Here is a 21047-nt window from a genome sequence, read left to right as displayed (position 1 = left end):
CTTGTTATCTTGATGGTGGATTGGACTTGGCGTCTCGACGATAGATTAGACATTGCGTCTTGATGATGAATTAGACATGTTGACTCATATCCATGGGACCTAAAAACTCCTACAAGTGTGATCTCACAAACTTGTTAGTCCCATTGATTATGTTGTCACTCAATCACCAAAATCACAAACAATGGTCTAAATGGGGCCATGTTCCTTACAGTTGCCTATCTAACATGGCTAAAGTGATCAATAATCAAGAAATGATGTTTTCGGATTCATGCAGGTTATTCTTTTATTACATAGGTTGAATATATATATAACATAAAAGTTATTTGATTCACAATTAACATTTGTTTCAAAATATCTTAGCACTTTGAGTTGAAATGCCATATTTTTATACAAGTAGTTAATTGAAGTTTTACTATATATATATACTATATTGATGTTGTGAAATGAAAACACTATGAAGTCACAAAATCTTGATTGCTATGAAGTCACAAAATACAAGATGCCAAGATATAAAGTTTTTAGATTCATAATAATGTACACTCATTTCAAAATGTCTAAGGGTGTGTTTAGTTGGTGAAAAAGTTTGGATTTTGGTACTGTAGCACATTTCGTTGTTACTTGACAAATAATGTTCAATTATAGACTAATTAGACTTAAAAGATTCAGCTTGTGCTAATCAGTTAGATTGTATAATTAGTTATTTTTTCCAACTGCATTTAATGTTCCATGCATGGATCCGAAGATTCGATGTGACGGGTACTGTACAAATTTTTTTTGGAACTAAACATAGCCTAAGTACTTTTAGTTGAAATGCCATATTTTTATCCAAATTGTTAGTTAAAGTTTTATTTTATATATATACACACACTATATTGATGTTGTAAAATGTAAACATTATTGTGTTTGCTATGAAGTCAACGATCGGTCATAAACGGTCAAACACAAACAAAAAAAGAGGAAAAATGAATTGCTTCCAAATCCTTAACGGGTCAAAGGAACAGACGACCACCCGACCCGCGGGGCCTTGTCGCCTTCCTCCCGCACCGCAACCACCATCTTGGCCTCGTCCTCCGCCTGACCGCCTCCCTCCTTCCGCTCGAGCGCGCACAGAGCCGACACCATAGAGAGAGGGAGGCGCCCACCGCCGCTCCGAGGATCCCTCCCGGGAGGCCGGTGATCTCCGGTTCCGGCGGCGGAGATGGGGTCGTCGTCGCGGATCTTCGAGTACTTCGTGGTGTGCGGGCTGGGCCCGGAGATCCGGGCGCTGGACGGCGCCAAGGGCTTCCACGGCATCGAGGAGATGTACATGCCGGCCTTCCTCGACCAGTTCCCGCCCTCCAACCATGCGCTGTATCCTCCGCCGCCGCCGCAGCTCCCCACCGTGAGTCCACAGATCCCGCCTCGCCTCCTCTCCCTTCACCGCGTTGATTTGATCGAGCATTGACCTTCTCGGGTGATTTCCGGCCGAATTCCCGGTAGAATGGGCCGAATCAGTGATCATTGAAAGACGTGTTGGCATTTGGTTAGGGGTGGCGTGTTGCTCATTTCGGCAAAAAAAGTGAAAAATGATCGAAAGAAGTCAATTCATGCTGCTCTTATGCAGCGTGCTTATTAGCATTGTACTAGCTTTATATTATGGATTCACGGATATAGTGGCTGGAAAATGGCACTGGGCGATAACAGGCACAGTGGCAGTGCCAGAAAATTACAGAAGGTGTGGCGAATTGATGGTCAGTGTGCCGCATGTCATTGGCCTGCTGCTGAACGTCCTTCTCACCACCTGTTCGCTGAACTCTCTAGCCTACTTCTTCCTGTGCTTGCCTGTTGGCCCGCCTGCTGGGCTCCTGCTGCAATGCTGCCGCTTGCTCAATCATCTAGCTACTAGTAGCTACTGTGTTGATTTGGTCAAGTTGGGATTATTAAATTTGAATTACATAGCTATAGTTTTGATTCAATCGACTCGATTTCTTGGGTTTGCAGTCCTATCAATTTTGATCTAGGGGTATGGAGGCTGTCTCGTAGGGGCCTTTTTTGTGCTATTACCCAAGTAGAGGCTACCTTAACTTCTGAAGAAAGATTCTTCATCCTTCGATAATTGGCATCCTCGTTTGATGCTGAATTATTCCATGACTAGAACTCCCGTTTTTTTTTTTTTTTTGAAACACTGACATAACTAGGAGGGTATCCCTCATCACCACTGACCTTCCTTGGCAATCTTCCCAGCTTGTCCAAGGACTGTCCCTGCCCCTTTACAGGTAGTGCCACAGTGGAAGCATGGAAGTTTGATTCAGCACATTCTGTAATGATTCGACATAGAAGAATACTGTTAAAATGCTGGTGCTGCAACTCTAACCATTGTGATGCATGATGATGCATGTTGTTGGAGCATGCACAACTCTTTTTCCTGCTGCATGTGCATGGCCACCAAAATTATCTTTTCAGCCTCAAAGTGAAATCATGGTTGTATGTATCCCATAAAGAATGATATTTTAAAAAATGATTAAAAAATCTGATGAATGGCACAAATTGGTAACTATTGGAAGCAAAAGGACTGTAGTTTCTTCTATGTAGTAAAATTTCAGCCTGTTTGATGACAACGCTGGTACCTTATCTTTGTTTAAATCAAGAAACTACTACTTTTTTTTCTTTCTTTCCCTATGTTTTGTGAATATAAACCTATGTGACATTGACTAGTCATAAATGCAGTGTGTTTTGCCAGCGGGAGTAAGAATATACTCTTCAGGGCTGGACACAGACGATATCTCAACTTATCCACGTAGTTATCCTATAGTTTTGACAGGTACATGCAACTGCCATTCAAATTTATAGCTCTGGTTGAACAATGATATTTTGCAATTCTTTTAGTATGCTGTTCAAGCCTTCTAGTCAAACTTACTATTGCTTAATGTATACGGGTCACCGTTTTAATTATGTTGTCATTTCTTGTAGAGGGAGATGGTTCAAAAATTTATGTCAGTTGTATTGCATTTCGGGATCCTATTTGTGAAGATATTATTGAAGCTTATCAAATTCCGGCAAACTCCTTTGCTGATAAATGCATCTGCCTTGTGTCCCATTCTCCTAGTTTCCAAGTCCTTCGTGATGCCCTTGAGGAAATATTTGTTCTTTGTTTTTCTCCAGCAGGGTGTAGGTAAACTTCTGTATTTTTGTACTTTATACAATTTCAAGTTTCAACTACCTCACAGTCTAAATGCTTTCTGCTTTCAGCAAGCCATTGTGGGACACAATATCTCATATGGTGTCACATGTGACACTACCAACACCTGGAAAGAACCGTGTCTTATTTTCCATTGAGAATTGCCTTCTTTCTGCAGAAGCTCCTCCAAAAGAATGGCTTCCCCACGCTGATGTATGGTTCCTGTTTCCATTTGTCGTATCCTATTCAAACCTTGTTTCCAGTATCATTGCTCTGTTAAATTAGATACATTCACTTCATTTACTTCCAACTGGTTATATGAAGCTTTACTGTGACTGCACTCTGCAGATATCATTCCAGCCATTGGTGCAGTGCCTGGATGTTGATAAACTAATACTTCTCTTTACTGCTGTCCTGCTTGAAAGAAGGATATTGCTGCGATCAAATAAGTTCGTTCAGTCCTCACTTCACACTTAGCAACTTTTGATCATTTTGCTTCCTCCTATCAATTCATGCTTATGCAGCCTACTCCAATTTGCTTGGACTCAAATTCCTTGTAGACCTTTATCTCTGCATGTCATATCTTCATTAGTGAAGCAAATGTTTCATAGGAAATATTACCTCGACATCAAAGAGTTTTTGACATATTCAGCACCATTAATAATGAAATTATTATGAATCTGATAGACTTTTATTTGATTCATAATGCAGGTATACCCTATTGACTCTAGTTTCAGAAGCCATTTGCCATTTAATATACCCAATTAGGTGGCAGGTAGGTTGCACTCAAATTTGTGGTTTCGTACTCCAACTTTTTCAGTGGGCTTGAAAAATCCTTTGGAAAAGAATTGCTGTGCTTGAGAAAATTTGTTCATGTTTATATCCAAAATTCTTATTGATGTTATGTTTTGTGCTGCAGCATGTCTATATTCCAATAATATTCTCTAGTGGGGTTGACTACATTGATGCTCCGACACCCTACATGATGGGACTTCATTCTGGTGTTGACACGTCTGCGGTGACTATGGATGGTGTAAGTTGTAATATTAAGATGAGATTTTCTGTTACCAAGCTTTTGTTCTTGTTTCTTCCATCTTGGAGTGATACACCAGTTCTCATTTATTTGGTATAAAACATTAATTTCTTTATTTTTAAAAGGCAGTTTTGCTGCCTTGATTTTCACAACCGACGTTTGAATGAAACATCTTTGTTCTATTTGATTCACAACATAAAAGTCTGAGGTGTGTACAATGTATCTTAAGAATCTTCCAGAGTGAAGATGCTTGTTTGAACTTCCAACATATTTGAACTTTTGAGGAATATGTAAGTGTGTGTAGTGTACCTTAAGAATCCTCCAGAGTGAAAATGCTTGTTTGAACTTATAACATATTTGAACTTTTGAAGAATATGTAAGTGTACTAATATCTGGACTTTGAAGACACTAGGTTTTCTTCTAGATTTGTTAATAATTTCCATGATAATAATTTGCCTACTTTTAATCAAAAGTTTTATTGTTCAAAGTAATCTTAGGAAGAGAAGTACCCATTCAAAGTACTCTTAAGAGAAGTGTTTTTTTTTAATTCTATGCATACATGCTTTAAATAAAAAATTCTTTTTGGTGCATATATTTAGCACATCTTCTGACCATAATTCTGCACGGTCCATCAGTGTCTTTTTCTTTTTGGTTTGCCGACCAATGGATTTAGCACATTGATCTATCATGCTTTCTCAATTGTATCACATTAATGCATTTCAGTATTGTTACGATAATGTATATGACTGCAGGTAGTGGTGGTAGATCTTGAGTACAACCGGATAACAACATCGGAAGAAATTCCTCCAATACCAGAAACTGAACATAGTTTTTTGCGTGGTGAGATATTAAAACTACTACAACCCAATGTCATGGGTATTGATTTCATGAAAATCAATCTTGGCAGTATGGGTGACTATTCATTAAGATCTGGCACAAAATCTTGGGGCCAGGAGCATGACTTCCAACTTAGGTACTCTCTTCTCCATCCTATACTTAATATGCTTTGTACAAGTTCAAATTAGTATCATGTTTCAGCAAGAACCTACTAATGGTAGTTTTAGTTCCTGCACCAGCATATGTGCTTACATTAGATATTTGGATTATTTTCCTCTTATGTGTCATATGATAACAGAATCAGTGGATACAGAATATTTTGTCACAGGCAATTTTAGAAACACAGACCTTGTTAAAACTAACATAAAGAAAAATACGTTCTTTGTGATCTACTCACAATGCTTCACGATGTTTCTCCACTCTCTTGGGAACTATTATTTTTAAATGTTGGTACATTGAAGTGATTTGAAATTTAGCTTTTGTAATATTTCCACTCCCTGCTGTTCAATGTTGCAAAAGAAGTTAAATAGTTTGAGCATATCATTCAATAGGACATGTGGGGCCGTTTCACCTTGGTCTTCTTGCATGTTTAGTTTAGACACATTGACAAAAAGGGGGCTGGGGTCTGGTTGTAAATTGACGCCAAAAGCTTGTCTCGACATACTATGTTCTTCTCTATGGTGTGTTCATGCACAAACTTGATCTTTTGGACTATGTTCTTCTCCATGGTTATCAGGTAAATGTATTTAGTAGCTGATCTTCTGTTTTGATGCAGGCTGATATTTTTAAGATTCTTTGCACAGATTTTAAGTGGTTACCGTAACTTCATTGTAAGCCATCATCTCAATTAAGTTCTGCAGCAGCTATTTATATTGCCCATAGTGGTAAACTGGTTTCAATTAAGATGTGCTGTTTTCCCCTTGTTAGGATACTGCATCAACAACTGGTTTCAATTCTCAAGCGTTTCTTAAAAAGCGTTCTCGAGCAACTAATCAGCCTGTCGAGTCCATGTCAATGGTATGCTTACATCTCGTGCTTACTCTTTTTAGGTGGTGTTTGGTTGCTAAAAGTCCCTAGACTAATTTTAGTCCTTGGACTAAAAACTTTAGTCCTTACCTGTTTGGTTCCAAGGACTAAAAGGGACTAGATGTCATTAAATGAGTGCACAAAGTACCATGTTACCCCTAATATGCATGCATCCAAGAGGTGGGGACCAGGGGTAGGAGATGGAATAATAGGTGGCTAGTTGTGGCTGCGGGGGGTGTTTGCCCTGTATGTGTTTCTTGTTGTCCAGTCTTGAACTCCGCTGCGCCGGTAGTTCAGACTGGGGGGTGTTGGTGTATGTGTTGGCCCAGTGTTGCGGCCCATCTAGAGGCCCATGTATAGGTTCTGTTTATACCCACCCTTCTAGGGTTTGGAGGAATACACAACACTCTATTCTCTCCTACATCAATATCTAGAAAAATTATGTGGACTCAAATACACAATTTTATATTTAGCAGGCCATTGCTATTTCTGTGGTTTAATAAATAAATTTAATCATCCACAATATTTCTTCCAATATTCTGGCAACTCTCACATTTACAAATTAGTTTTGTTGTTGTGTATATCATGCATCCTTTTCTTTGAGACCTTAAGTTTTTTTTTTTGACAGAATAAGATCTTAAGCTTGAACCTAGTTAATTAAATTATCCTGACCATATGTGAATACACATAGACCTGGACCTTTAGTATTATTCTTATACATCCAGTTTGACCTATTCTTGGCAAATTGCCACCTTTTTTCCAAAAAAAATGTAATTCTTGTAGCCAGGCAGTTTTGATTTTCAAGAGATGCACTACTATGTATTCAGGACTTACCAAACGAACACCTGCATTGATCACTTATTGCTACTGGTGTTCAAGAGGTAGCATATAAATAGTAAGAGGTAAACTATATAATGAAAAAAGAGGCGTTAAACATTTGTTCTGTGTGCTTGAAGCGTTGTCAATGAATATGGTCCAGAGGGAGTACTTAAATATCATGTTTGTTTGGCAGATTATGCAGTTTTTAGAGACTCAGGGGTTCTTGGATTATCTGGAGAGATGCAATAGTGCAGAAGAAAATGCCAACAACCTTCTGGATAAGTTGCAGGATGCCACCGGCAGAGGACAAAACCCTCTAAACATCTTTCCTTCTGAAGTTGCTGATCCTGAGATTATAACAATAGCTGACCCTAAGACTGATGGTTCAGGTACTCATTCCTTTTTCTCCCTGCATTAGTCTATCCACTTTTACAGTAACAATTAGTTTTATGTTCTAGCAGTTCAAGCTCTATATTAGAATCAAAGGCAGACTACTTAAACCACAGTGAGTCATAACTCATATGTTTCCATTAAACATATCATGTTGTCTACTCTCAGGAACATTTAGGTCCATTTGAGTATCTTGATTATCATGCATGAATATAATTTATTGGATCTATACATCATAAATGTAGGAAGGATATAATGTGTGGAATTTATTGCATTGAGCCTTAAGGGCGAATACATAGGGGTATAAGACTTGGAGGGCAAGAAGCCTCCCCAAGATATTTCCTATACTACCAAATATACTAACATCCCCTACAGTCGTAGCGGTAGCAACACGAACAGATGCACTGGAGAAAAATGGAGACATCCCCTCGTAGTCGGAACGCCAGTGCAAATGCTACGGGTAGCGGCTGCAGCGGAAACTATGAAGAGCTCATGCATATGATAAACTCGTAGTGCCGAAGTAGCTGAGGTTGAGGTGGACATGGTCAAAGCCGTGGAGGAAGGTGCAAGTCTGAAGCGACAAATGCGCACGAGTACACAAAATCACCCGTCTCTTGCCAACATGTTCAGCAGGTCGATGAGCCGACTGGATGGTAATGGTAGATGGTGTAGCTAAAGAGCGCATATGTGTCTTTCTTCAGCAACATCACCGGCGGTGTCCACGAGCTTGCGGCAATTGGCACGAAGTCAGACTGAGAGCCAGCATGACGAAGCGACACTAGCTGTGATGGTTGACCACGAGCGTCGGCACTGCAGCCTGGTAGGGCACAATGACAACCTCATCCTCGGGGATGTCAACAATGAAACAACGATATAATGGCAAGGCGATGCAAACCCGATCTCTGATTGGGAAAAAACTAAAACACACCAGCAAGATGAACCTTGGGTTCGATCTTGGCTCCACCTAGCTTGAGTTACCCTGCTTTATCCTCATCTCTTCGGTAAGGAACGGAGAGGAAGAGAGGTAGAGCGAGGGGCGTGCGGCCCTAGCGGTGCCTTTGCTCTAGCCTCTACATAAGCTTCCCTTGCATCCGCGCACTCACACTCGAGGCAGCGGTAGAGGCGGTGCAGAGGGAGGAAGGGGATGCGAGCATGGAGAGAGCCGGCGAGGGAGGGGTGGAGCCTCCACGACACAGCGGCCCATCAGCGGTGGCGGTGAAGCGGCGCGGTGAAGGGGTGTGGTGGACCCGATGGCCGTCGACGACATTAGCAGGCCGCGTGGCAGCCTCGCCCTACATCGGTGTTCCAATGGCATGGCAGCCCTACGCCCGACCGTGCGCTCACCCTCAAGGTAGTGATGGCGGTGGCGTGGGAGGAGATACAAGCAGCGCTGGGCCAGGTGCGCGGGAAGGGGTGACGAGGACGGTGGAGGCAGCCTGATGAGATCGAATTACTAGGGGAGAGGTAGGTTATCTGTTGCTTGACCATGACAGGTGCGACAGATTGTAGGGATCAACCGTGCATCCTACGAAGGCGCTGCCCCCCCCCCCGGTGGAGATCGATCTCCCCGGTTGTAGCGGAAGCCGGAGACCTAGGGTTAGAAACCGAGACTCGTGATACCATGTAAGAAGGACAGATTGCATATGAATTGTGGATTGTAATGCATTGAGCCTCGTGGGTGAATATATAGGGGTACAAGACTTAGGGCAAGAAGCCTTCCCGAGATATTTCATATACTACCAAATATAATCTAACAATATTGGCTCCGTTTGGATGTTGATATTGGGGACCTTGACATTGAATTGGGTCAAATACCAAATCAGACTAGTATTGGTATTGAGTTACAATACCAAAGGCCTTGTTTGGATGAAATGAAATTACTAGATGGAATTTTATGGGATAAACAAATCCAGTTCACGTTTGGATGTGTATGTCCTGGAATTGATAATGGACTGCTCCTTTCCACATTTTCTTCTCTCCACGGCGCCCAGGCACAGCTCGCCGGTGAAGGGAGAAGGGAGGGGCTTGATATCCATCGAGTCAAGAGATCTTGCCGCTACTCATGGATACTAGAAGAGCAGCGCATGGCTTGGAGAGATGGAGCCGCGCCGCGGATGTCCTCCTTGTCGTGCTCGAGCTTCCTGCCCCGGAGCTCGTCCCTGCCGTGCTCTAGCTCCCCATCCTCCTCCATGTCGATGGAGAAAGGTAGGAGAGGGGCGGCGCGGCCCGTCTGAGGAGGGAGGCAAGGGTGGATGGGCAGCCCCCTGGTAGAGGGAAATAGGAGAGTGCGACGCGCGCCCCCACCGATGGAGGGAGCGAGGAGTGGGGCGGCACGGCCCGTCGGCGAAGGGAGGCAGGGGAAGACGAAGTACATCCACTGGAGGAGGGAGGGAGAGGCGGCGCCGGCGGAGGGAGGCAGGGGAGGACAGCACGCACCTACCGGCATTGCTGACCGTCGGAGGGGGCGCAAGTTTGGAGTACGGGTGGCGGCGGATCTGTTCTATGGAGGGGTCTGAGCGATGGAGGAGCAATCGGGCCGATTCCTCCCAATACGGAGGGCGAAGGCTCGGTTTTGCCGAAGGGCTATTTTAGTTGTGGGTTGATTCCATGGTATTGGCTCCTCAATACCAACTCTCAATTCCACGGATATCCAAACAACGGTATTCGTTATATCCAATTCCAATTCTCAATTCCAGGCTCTAGTACTAACATCCGAACGGAGCCTATATGATTTTTTAGAACAAAACAGGTTTCTTTAGTGAAAGTAATGTAAGGTACTGCATTTATGTATCAACTAAAGGATCCATGCATAACAACAACATAGCCTTTTTTTCCCAAGCAAGTTGGGTTAGGCTAGAGATGAAACCCAAAAGAAACAAAGGTCACAGTTCAGGCACATTGGTAGCTAAGAGATGTTTCAATTCTTAAGGTCTCTCTTAACCGACTCATCCCAAGTCAGTTTAGGTCTACCCCTACCCCTCTTTGCATTACTATTTATCTAATTTGCTCATTTTGAGGTCCATGTTTGATCTGTAATGCCTGAGGATTTAGATTGATATAGTACTTAAGTTTCTGGTGTTGTTGGAAAGATAATTAGCCATATATTCGTATGCAGAACCAGGCAATAGGCACTGCTATAAAAGGTTTCCAGCAAATGCAAGAACAGAAGAACAAGAAGAAAAACGCAAGTCAATACTGGCATTAGCTAGTGGGGCTAGTAAGCAAGTACCAAGGTAAGAGGGTGCACCTGAAAAGTTTATTTGCTGTTTTTTTCCCCAATGGCTAGAATATTATTACAATGTCAATGACATCCATTTTCAGTTCTCCTTCTATCCGAGTACATGGGGGTCCAAAGGCAGAAAGTCTGAGTCCAAGAGAGAGGGCCGTAAGTCATCCTGCTATATGCAATAAAATTCTATCATCATTTCTCAACATGCTGAGAGAGAAATACTACCCCAAAACGTATTACAATTTTTTTTGTACATATGTTCTTTTTTTGGTCAACAGGCTGAGAGAGAAAGGATGGTTCTGGATATTAAAGTAAAGCTCCAGGTAAGTATTTCATTAATTGCAATTATCCCAACCCCAAAACGTTGAGTTTCATGTGCTTTAGCACGTATTAAATCACTATTGTCAGGGTACTACAAAGCTATTGTGGATTCTGGAAATTATGTCCATAGCTGATCCATGTTACAGTTTTATTTTTTCTTGAAAGCATCTTATTAGTTTACGGCAACTTAAGTATCCTGGTACTAACATGAAACAAGGGTTGAGACCATATGTAAGATGGAATCTTAATTGTATTGGTAACATTTAATTTGAAAGTCCAAAGTAGACAAGTTATTATTAACGCATTGCAGTTAATTTAGAGATTTTGTAATGAGTTATTGGAGAAATCGATAAACCTAGATTCTGAAAGGTTTGACTATTTGGTTGATTATTTTGAACTTTTATTTGAATTAAGAGTCTTTTATCGTTTGAACTCTTGTCAAACGAAAACCCAACCATGGGTCCAACCTAGAGTAGCATAAGATGTTTAGATGACACTATTGACTACCGATATAACTGTGTTTTTGCAGTGGCATAAATTTAGTTCTGTATTGTTGGGTTGTTTCTGAGGCCCACAAGCAATACATTCATTATAGGCTTATAGCCCAAGCAATACATTCATTATAGGCTTATAGCTTGCACTTTTAAAATGCTATTTTTTGCTGTCTTATTTTTCTGCAAATGTTTTATGTAGGCTACCACAAACTCATCTGTTAAATATGTAGTGCTGTTCTTATTATCTGTTCCTATATAGGGCAGACATAATTACTACTATTGTGTTATTGGTTGATGTGCAAAATGCAAATGCTTGATGATTATGTATGTACTATGCACATTGTAAGCATGTCACTACTAAAAGTATGCATTTTATCTCCAGGGACTCTGGCTTCGTCTTCTGAGACTTGGGGCAACTGAGGATCCTCTCTCATCTTTTGAATATGGCACAATCCTAGGTACAGTGAAGTTTCAGTTTACTATTTTCTATACCTTTCATATCATCCATGTAATTTGTTTTCTAAATTCTTTTTGCAGCCTTGATTGAGTCTGATGCAGAAGGCATTGGGGGAAGTGGCTTTGTTGAATGCATCAGAGAGCATATTCATTCGGTAATATGGATCTTTGGATGTTACAATTCGTGAATCTCTACGCTGCCACTTTATAATTCACTTTATATCTTGCTTTACTATATTTGTAGGGCTGGCAATGCCGCTTGACTGATGAGCAGTTTATTGCTGTAAAAGAATTGGTGAGTTTTCTAATTCCCTATTTGCAATTCTTCTATAATATATATACTAAAAAACAACAATATCATGATCATAATATGTATCTAATGGCTTATTTATGTATCACAATATCGGCACACTGCTTTAGTAGCAATTAGTGAAAAATTCCAAAGTTTAAATCTTGAAATGCGTGCGGACCTTACAAAAAGAAACTGAGTAATATTTTGCAAGAAATCGAACCAGATAAAAGCTGGTTTACCGGTAACATCTCCACCTCTCACACGTGTTATATTTACATTATCTTGGAAAACTTGATGAGTATCACCAGCTGGCTTGTCAGTTTACTTATGTACCAGCCATCACAATTGCACAACATCCTAGCAGCCATGATATCACCACTAAGTATCACAATTGCACAACATGCCAATGTCTTGTGCAGATATCACCAATAAGTATCACAGTTTGGTTCTGGACACCACCACAACAATAACAACAACATAGCCTTTTGTCCCAAGCAAGTTGGGGTAGGCTAGAGATGAAACCCAAAGAAACAAAGGTCACGGTTCAGGCACACTGATAGCTAGTCTCCAAGCGCTCCTATTCAAAGCTACCTCTTTAGAGATATTCCAATTCTTAAGGTCTCTCTTAACTGACTCATCCCAAGTCAGTTTAGGTCTACCTCTACCCCTCTTTACAGTTCGGTTCTGGACACCACTGAGTCAAAATACACCTTGTATTTTGAAATGCTGGGAGTACCTGTATGTTCGTTTGGGTTAGTTGAAAACTTTAGTTCCTTTTTTTTAAACATCTCATTCTGATGCTAGGCCTTTCCATATCTGATTTTCTATGCCATATCTGTTCTACACTTGCTATTCGTAATGTACTACATGTCTATTTTGTGGGGTTATGAAATTCATGTTTTATATGCTTGCAGAGTTAGCAATATGAAACCACCTCATTGATTTTTGCGCGTGCAGCTCAAGATGGCTATAACTCTCGCCAACTCCCGCAATGACCTGGCAACCATTAGAGATGCTCTTGAAGTTTCTGCCGAAATGTACAGGAAAGATCCAAACAATGTTCAAGACTACGTTCAGCGTCATCTCTTATCCTTGTCAGTATGGGAGGAGCTTCGGTATGTCATACATAGTGCGAGATAACCTGATCAATTCTGTTTTGAACTCTAGCTTGATTCTCATGTTCATTGTAAATCAATTGCTCATGCATTGATAGGCTCTTTGCTCCAATAATGCTGATCTTGCCATTTACCTTGGAACTTTTCAGCTCTAAGAAAGTTTATACAAAAGTTAATCTATAATCAGTACCTTGGAACTGTCAGAGGACAATCATGTTTGTCGGTCACAGGAGACAGGACATGAAAATTATGCAACTAGTTTCTTTTTTAATTAAATGATGTGCAGCTCTCTTGCGTATTCTAGAAAAAAATTCCTGTAATTGTTCAAAATGCTTATGTTGACTATACTTATATAATACTTGTACTGCAAGTATTTGGTGAATGGATGCCGTTTTCTTGATTGGTATGTGCTGATCTGGTTTTCGAAACCTTAATCACACCTTTATCTGTGCCCTGTTGAAGCAACAAACTAGGCATCTGCATTCTGTTTGCCGTGCCATTCTCCTTAAGTGTTGCCACACGGACTCGAAGACACATTAACGTGTAATATTATCCAGTTTTAGAAACACTAAATAATGCTACTATGATTTTGCACAAAAACTGAAAGAAGTTGGGACAATGTTTGCACAAAACAACACTACTATTAAAAGGGAACATAATGAAAAGAAGCTGCATGAAGTTCAAACAAATATGCCTATCAACAGAAGCACTAGTATTTAATTTATTTGTGGAGATCACTGTCCCAGTAGCAAAGTTCAAATCACCAACTACTACTCTTTTGATCTGTTGATTATATATGACTTTTTTTTTCTTCCAAATGATCACACCAGTTTAGAAGTTTGTGACTCCTGCTCTTATTTATTGATTTATTTTCAAGTCTTACAATTTGGGTGTTCGATTATGACATGTGACTGCTTCTCTTACAGCTTCTGGGATTTCTACTTTGAATATTTGATGGAAAATTGTTCCAACAAGTAAGTTGAGACTTTGTATTTCTGTGATATACTGATATATCTTCCTTAATTCCCTGCCCAGGAAAGAATCGTATTCTCAGTATAGATGCACAGCTTTGTGCAATGAGACTTTAAATTTACATTTATTTTCACTTTCTCATTTATAATATTAGATTAAGCTGGTTCAACAGTGTGGATCGATTGTTTATTTGTATGGAAAAAAGTTCTAGTATAGTTGCAACGAAGAATTTTAGGAAGATTTCATATGCTGTGTTATCTTATCTTTATTCTTCTGTTCTTCAGGTCAACAAACTATGTAACATTAGTTACTGCACAACTCATTGTCATGGCAACTCACATGGTACTTGAATGCTTTCATCTTATGTTCTTTCCAAAAGAACTCAATTCGACTGCCCCTAACTTACTGTCTTGTACTAAATAATGAAGGCTGGATTGGGATTACCTGACATTGATTCTTGGAATATGATTGAGAAAATAGCTGAGAGAAATAACTTGGGTTATAAGCAGCTTGTAAGTCGAACTGTAACTTTCACCATTTGGAATTTGTTACTTTACACACCTGTTTTCTTATATTTCCTTTAAACTTCCTCAGATCAAACTTAGAGCATTGCTCACACATCTGCAACAACTCCGCATTGGCTATTGGGGGGTTGCTACAGGGAAAAGCCAGCCACTGCAATCATATGGCATGGCTTCACCTCATGCGATTGATGTGTCTGATGAAAGCCAACAACCTGCTGAAGCATCTGGGTTGGGCCGAAGTTGGGTGCATAGTATGTTCAGCAGAGACAGAAGTTTAAGAACGAGCTCATTCAACAGAGCAAGTAAGTTTTCAGCTACTACCATCTGAGGACACTAACACAATATATCTTATAGTATAATCTTGCTGTATTCTTTCAGATGATACAAATGCTGTTGCTACTACGGGCAAAACTGACATATCTGCTGCACAAAAGAAAACTCAAACAAACATGAGGACCCTTAGAGGACATACAGGTGCTATCACTGCTCTTCATTGCGTAACAAGAAAGGAGGTCTGGGATCTAGTTGGTGATCGTGAAGATGCTGGCTTTTTCATCAGTGGAAGCACAGATTGCACGGTTAGCTTGAAGCTTATGCTGTTATACTGTTTGCAATACTTGCTCAAGCATCACAGTTCACTTATATGCTAATAATACTTATATTCTCCAATTTCCAACATCAAACAGGAAAACTTTGTAAGAGAAGGTAGTTGGATTAACACTAAATTAAGAATCAGTATGGAAATTGGGTTGACTTCTGCTAATCGTGACACATTCAATGGCAGCTATGGGTTTTATTTGTGTTGAGAAAGGCTAGCATCTGTCCACATTAAAGAGTTCAATGTTTTTGAGAAAAGATAGCATTACCTCACACTAAGTATTTGCTTCATTTTCAAATACACAATAATAAGTTTCTAACGTTTCACATATGAATCAAGGAAACTAATGTGAAAGACTAAACTACTTTCTTGAATGGCTTGATAACAGTAAATACACCAGCTCCAACATGCATAATAGATGCATTAGCTACCAATAAACACATGTCCGAGTCCGACAAATTCCATAAATGTAGTAGTAAATTAATGGTATTATAAGTTTGGTTCAAATGTACAGTTTTAGATGCCAAGAGCCCAAGACCACAACATAGGTCGAATTATTAAAACAAAAAAGTGTAAGAAGCCTTCACAAAATTGTAGAATGGCATGTCTAAGAAACAACATTTGAATGCTATAGTCACATTTATTTTATAAGAGACGGACTACAACTTGTTTGGAGGTTGTTAATAATTCTTGTCAGCTGAAAATTACTGTGGAATTTGCATACCACTTGTTTGTTACCTTCATTTTAATGCTATCAAAGGCTACATTTATCATTCATTGTTTATGTGCACTTTATTGAAAATTATTGGTAATTGTGTTTATTCCAATATATATATTTATCCGTCTTTGATTTAATAGTGTTGTTATATGGTTAATTGGCCATGTTCCGAACATTCCTCGGTATTAGAATTAATAGCTATGCTAAATTACAACATACCTTTGTCTGTCTTTGATGTGGACATTGAACATTTAGATTGTTTTGTACATTTCACAGGTAAAAATTTGGGATCCAAGTTTGCGTGGTTCTGAACTTCGAGCAACACTTAAAGGGCATACGAGGTAGAAGCCATCATCAAAATTATTAGATTTAATGGTTAACTGCACAAAATACTAAATTCCCACTTCGATCCTATTGCAGTTAAACACCTTATAAGCTAGCTATAATTTTTCACAACCTAGACACAACATGGATTTAAAATAATTATCGAATGATCTCTTTTTACTGGTTTAAGGATGTTACATAATTGCAAGTATCTGGAGCTGACTTATAAATTGATGCAACTTGAATTGCATCTTTTAGACAAACATTTTCAAGAAATGTGATTTATTGGGGGTTATATTTTAGCGGTTAAACCCATTACATTGAACTTTTATTGGTGACATTTTATCCCTGTCAAGTATTAAGCATGGTTATTTAAATGTCTAAAATAATGTTGATATGATCCAAGGGATATACAATGGTTGATGTTATGAATCGGCAAAATAGTCTTTTTAGTCCCTCAACTTTGATTCGAGGGTCAAGTTCATCCCTCAACTTTAAAATAGACCAATATAGTCCCTCAACTTTCATTTTTGGATCAAACTCATCCTTATGCTGATATTATACTCCATAATAACAAAAGATTTGTGCAAAAAGTTCTCGTTGCCCTTGGCTCCTTCCCCTTCTAAATTCATTTAGGAGGTGAACATCACAAAGTGTTTAATTTGGAACATAGAATTTTATTTATGCATGTATCATATTGTATTGCAGACTTATGGAGAGTAAAATTAAAACTACTTTTGCTTAACTACGTACTACCATATAAAATGTTGTGGAAAGTTGAGCGAATGGTGACACTAAATTGATGAGGGGAAAAAGAAACCAAGGATACAAAGGACTTTTGCATCTCATACTATGGATCATAATATCAGCATAAGGACGAGTTTGATCTGAAAACAAAAGTTGAGGGACTATATTGACCAATTTGAAAGTTGAGGGACGAACTTGATCCTTAGGATAAAGTTGAGGGACCAAAATACCTGTTTTGCCTTATGAATCATAGGGTAAAGCTATCCATTTGATGAACCATCTTTTATTATAAAGTGTTGGCAATGTTTTCTGTGGTTGTTGGTTAATGCACTGTATGGTGCTTCTAGGAATTAATTGAATTGAGATAGATCTTCAAGGGATTTGCCTTTTCTTGTTGCTCTTGTACCATTCTTGAGATAATTGTAGATTGTCCATTTCATTCACTTTGTTCACTGAATTTATGTGTCAATTTCTTCAATATGTGCAGGACAATTCGAACAATCAGTTCAGATCGTGGTAAAATAGTTTCTGCAGGTGATGATCAGTCTGTCATTGTCTGGGATAAGCAGACTTTTAAGCTTTTAGAAGAGCTTAAGGGCCATGAGGCACCGGTGAGGATCTTACAAATAGCTGTAGATTCATTTTAACATTTTCATTGCCCCTCCTTAGTAACTATGAAACATGAATGTGTTCAATATGGATATAGGTTAGTTCAGTCCGGATGCTCTCAGGAGAACGTGTCCTTACTGCATCCCATGATGGTACTGTGAAGATGTGGGATGTCCGGACTGATACTTGTGTTGCTACCGTGGGTCGTTGTCAAAGTGCTGTTCTCTGTATGGAATATGATGATTCCACTGGAATTCTGGCAGCTGCTGGAAGAGATGTGTATGTACCCTAATAGGAATTTGGATACTTAATTTTTTGAATTTTTATGGGGGCTGCATTTATTCTGAAAAGTTTATCCAACCAGAATGGTGCATGTCTGGGATATTCGCTCCAGTAAGCAGATGTTCAAGCTTCAAGGGCATACAAAGTGGATAAGGTAATTTCTATGTTGAATTTTGAAGCCTTCTTGTTTACCGGCATATGTGATTCTGACATAAAGTCTTGTTGGCTAAAGATCAATGAAAATGAATGGAGAAACCATAATAACGGGGAGTGATGATTGGACTGCTAGAGTGTGGTCCCTTAACCGGGGAACATGCGATGCAGTGTTAGCATGCCATGCTGGTCCCATACTCTGCGTTGAATACTCACCTTCAGATAAAGGAATTATTACTGGTATGTGACTATGTCTCGTTTTAACAATAGGGCAGACTGAAATGTGGCTATATATATCCAAATAATCTGCATCTCATACGATTCCGATTCTTAACTTATTCCAGGTTCGTCTGATGGGCTCATACGATTTTGGGAAAATGAAGGTGAGGTCTTAGTGATTGTAAAACTAATTCCAGTCCACCTCATTGATGCTTTTGTTCCTATTTTTGGGAACTAGCGCATGTGCATGCTTTGCTGTGGGATGTTTGAGTGATGTCTATCAACACCTCAAGATTATAAATTCTAAAGGGTGCAATCTAAATGGGTTTTTCAGTGAAAAGTGCCTTTCATGAAAACATGATACAATTTGCAATAGGGTGCTATAGTAAAGAGGTGCCTCTAAGCTATTTAAGATTAATCTGTTAATATTCTAATGTAATCGATCCAGTTGTTGTCGTTTAGAGATGACATGTCATAATATGGATTCTGCACTAGAAGTCAATTTTAAAGGGGGATTTGTGGTTATGTACCATATAGCCACACATAAAATGCTATTTATCTTGGTTTTACCAATAATCACTTATGCCATGATGGATACAAAGTTATCTAGATTTACCTAGCAGGGTAGGATAGAAACTTCTAAAAACGTTTGGGGAGATACTAGTTTACCAGATAATAAAAACTGGTGGGGGTAGGGAAATTTCTCAAACCCAAAAATGTTTATCCCTAGCTGTGACTACTACCATTCAATCTTTGCAGTATCCAATCTTATGACTTGAGAGGGGTTCCTCTTTAATAACTTACTTTCATTTGTTGCATGGCCATGTTATTCATTTTCTTTTCTGTTTTCTTTTACAACTAAATGATTTCATTCTCTTATGTAGGAGGAATAAAATGTGTAAAGAATCTGACACTTCACACAGCATCGGTTCTGTCCATTAGTGCCGGTGATCACTGGCTAGGAATTGGCGCTGCTGATAATTCTATGTCTCTTTTCCATCGGCCGCAAGAAAGATTTGGTGGTTTCTCAAATGCAGGATCAAAAGCTGCAGGATGGCAGCTTTACAGAACTCCCCAGAAAACTGCTGCTGTGGTATGTGTCTCATTTTATCGTCCACACATTGCTTTGTTTAGCTCATTTGTTGCCAATATGTTTTCCAGTATGGACCTGCCTAGTGTGACTTCTAGCTGGGTAGATTATTGGTATCCCCTGCCGCAACATTGCAAAATTAACAGTTCTGTATAGAGCCAATCCACTATATCGATGACCCATTAGAAGATCCTACACATTATAATTATATACAGCATGTAAAACTAAGTTCCTTTGGAAAGAATGTCCTATATTTGAGTTGGTAACCACCGGCGATGATCTTTTAATGTTCACTACTATTTTAATGAATCAAATTTAAGGGCATGATTTATTTAAGCTAATTGTACAGTATTTATGTAACTTCTCTAAGCATGTTTATAGGTATGTAGTAAGATTAAGATCTGTGGTGTTTGCTATACTTGGACATGAACTCATTTGTAGGAGATCACTGATCATGGCTAGTTAAGGGTCATGTTAACTCATCATGGATCATTGTTCTTGTGTTCTGAGCAGCTGTAATTTTTCCTTCTGTGGTGTTCTAAATGTCCCCTGTTGCAGGTGAGGTGTATAGCATCAGATCTGGATAGGAAAAGAATATGCAGTGGTGGTCGCAATGGACTTCTTCGGCTTTGGGATGCGACCACAAGTATCTAGAACTCATGCTAGGTTTTATATTTGTTAATGTAAAAAGAAGGCAATTGCCTGTGATGTTGTACGGCATTTTCATCTTGTTCTTTGCCCTCCTTTTAGCTAGGAATTTCTATGCTCTCGAGGATAAGAAAGGGACTGACTTTGTTCTGTTCTTTTTCTTTCTCGTTTCGAAAACTGTCCCATTTTGTACATGATTGGTGTATATTGTAAAGTTTTGTTTACTACATTTTTGGGTTCAGGTTGCCCTATGCGGCGATGATTTTGTAAGAACTATGAGAAACTCGAGCAGTTTTGAGCTACTAGCCTACTACTAATGCAAACGAATGTAGTACATCCCTTTCATGGGTGCACATTTCTCCATATGAACTAAGAAATGGGAGCTTTGTTTCCTATGTTTTTTTTTTTGATCAGGGAAGCATGCATTCCCATTAAACACCGTCTCCATGCTTATCGCCGGAGACCAGATCAGAAACAAAGTCTGGTGCACTCAAGAACTCATATGAGCCAGAAAGTACAATATTCGCACCATATACAGCAAGCTTGTCTGCCACTTTGTTACAGGTCCTAGGACAAACAGAGATTATATAAAAAGAAAATGCATTGATCAAAAGATCTCTAATCTGCCTAAATAAAGATCCATTTGCACTACGATCAAGCTCCTTTGTAGTTAGTGCTTTGCCCAGATTAGTTGCATCCGTTTCCAGGATAATACACGACATGCCAAGTTGAGCTGCCCTCTGCACGGCCTGCAGTGCAGCAATAGCTTCAGCTTGAAAGGCATCGGACACGTATTATGTTCCCAGCTCCACCATCCAAGAAATCACCTTCACTATTTCGCGCTATATAACCCCAGCCACCACTCCTCGTTTTGGGATCAAAGGAAGCATCAATATTCAGTTTGTAATAGTCAGCAGGGGGAGCTTTCCACTTCATTTGTATTTTCTGCTTCTCTTGCTTTTGTTGGTTGTCAAGCTTCTTGAACTCCATCAAC

General features: G+C 39.6%; 1 protein-coding gene across 2 annotated transcripts; it reads left to right on the top strand.

Annotated features, from left to right (window-relative positions):
- The first annotated feature begins 1037 nt into the window (after positions 1 to 1037).
- Positions 1038 to 20416, top strand: LOC120672492 (DENN domain and WD repeat-containing protein SCD1-like). Of its 2 annotated transcripts, XM_039952915.1 has the most exons (31): positions 1038 to 1381; positions 2707 to 2800; positions 2950 to 3151; positions 3229 to 3370; positions 3506 to 3606; positions 3869 to 3932; positions 4077 to 4190; positions 4943 to 5163; positions 5803 to 5857; positions 5955 to 6044; positions 7066 to 7261; positions 10378 to 10495; positions 10584 to 10647; positions 10770 to 10814; positions 11689 to 11764; positions 11844 to 11917; positions 12007 to 12057; positions 13012 to 13169; positions 14096 to 14143; positions 14426 to 14483; positions 14570 to 14653; positions 14736 to 14967; positions 15044 to 15243; positions 16258 to 16322; positions 17540 to 17663; positions 17759 to 17940; positions 18026 to 18097; positions 18176 to 18336; positions 18441 to 18479; positions 19200 to 19408; positions 19964 to 20416. In XM_039952915.1, the coding sequence occupies exons 1-31, from the start codon at positions 1199 to 1201 to the stop codon at positions 20057 to 20059; spliced, it is 3618 nt and encodes a 1205-aa protein (XP_039808849.1). In that variant the 5' UTR covers positions 1038 to 1198; the 3' UTR covers positions 20060 to 20416. The 2 variants fall into 2 exon arrangements, with proteins under 2 accessions (XP_039808849.1, XP_039808850.1); XM_039952916.1 differs by lacking the exons at positions 1038 to 1381; positions 2707 to 2800 and having other exon boundaries at positions 2959 to 3095; positions 3157 to 3370.
- The last annotated feature ends 631 nt before the right edge of the window (positions 20417 to 21047 follow it).

This window comes from Panicum virgatum, chromosome 5N (assembly GCF_016808335.1).
Source record: "Panicum virgatum strain AP13 chromosome 5N, P.virgatum_v5, whole genome shotgun sequence".
Taxonomy (NCBI): Eukaryota; Viridiplantae; Streptophyta; class Magnoliopsida; order Poales; family Poaceae; genus Panicum; species Panicum virgatum.
Note: the sequence above shows the minus strand (reverse complement) of the source record. Positions and strands in the feature narration are given on the sequence as shown.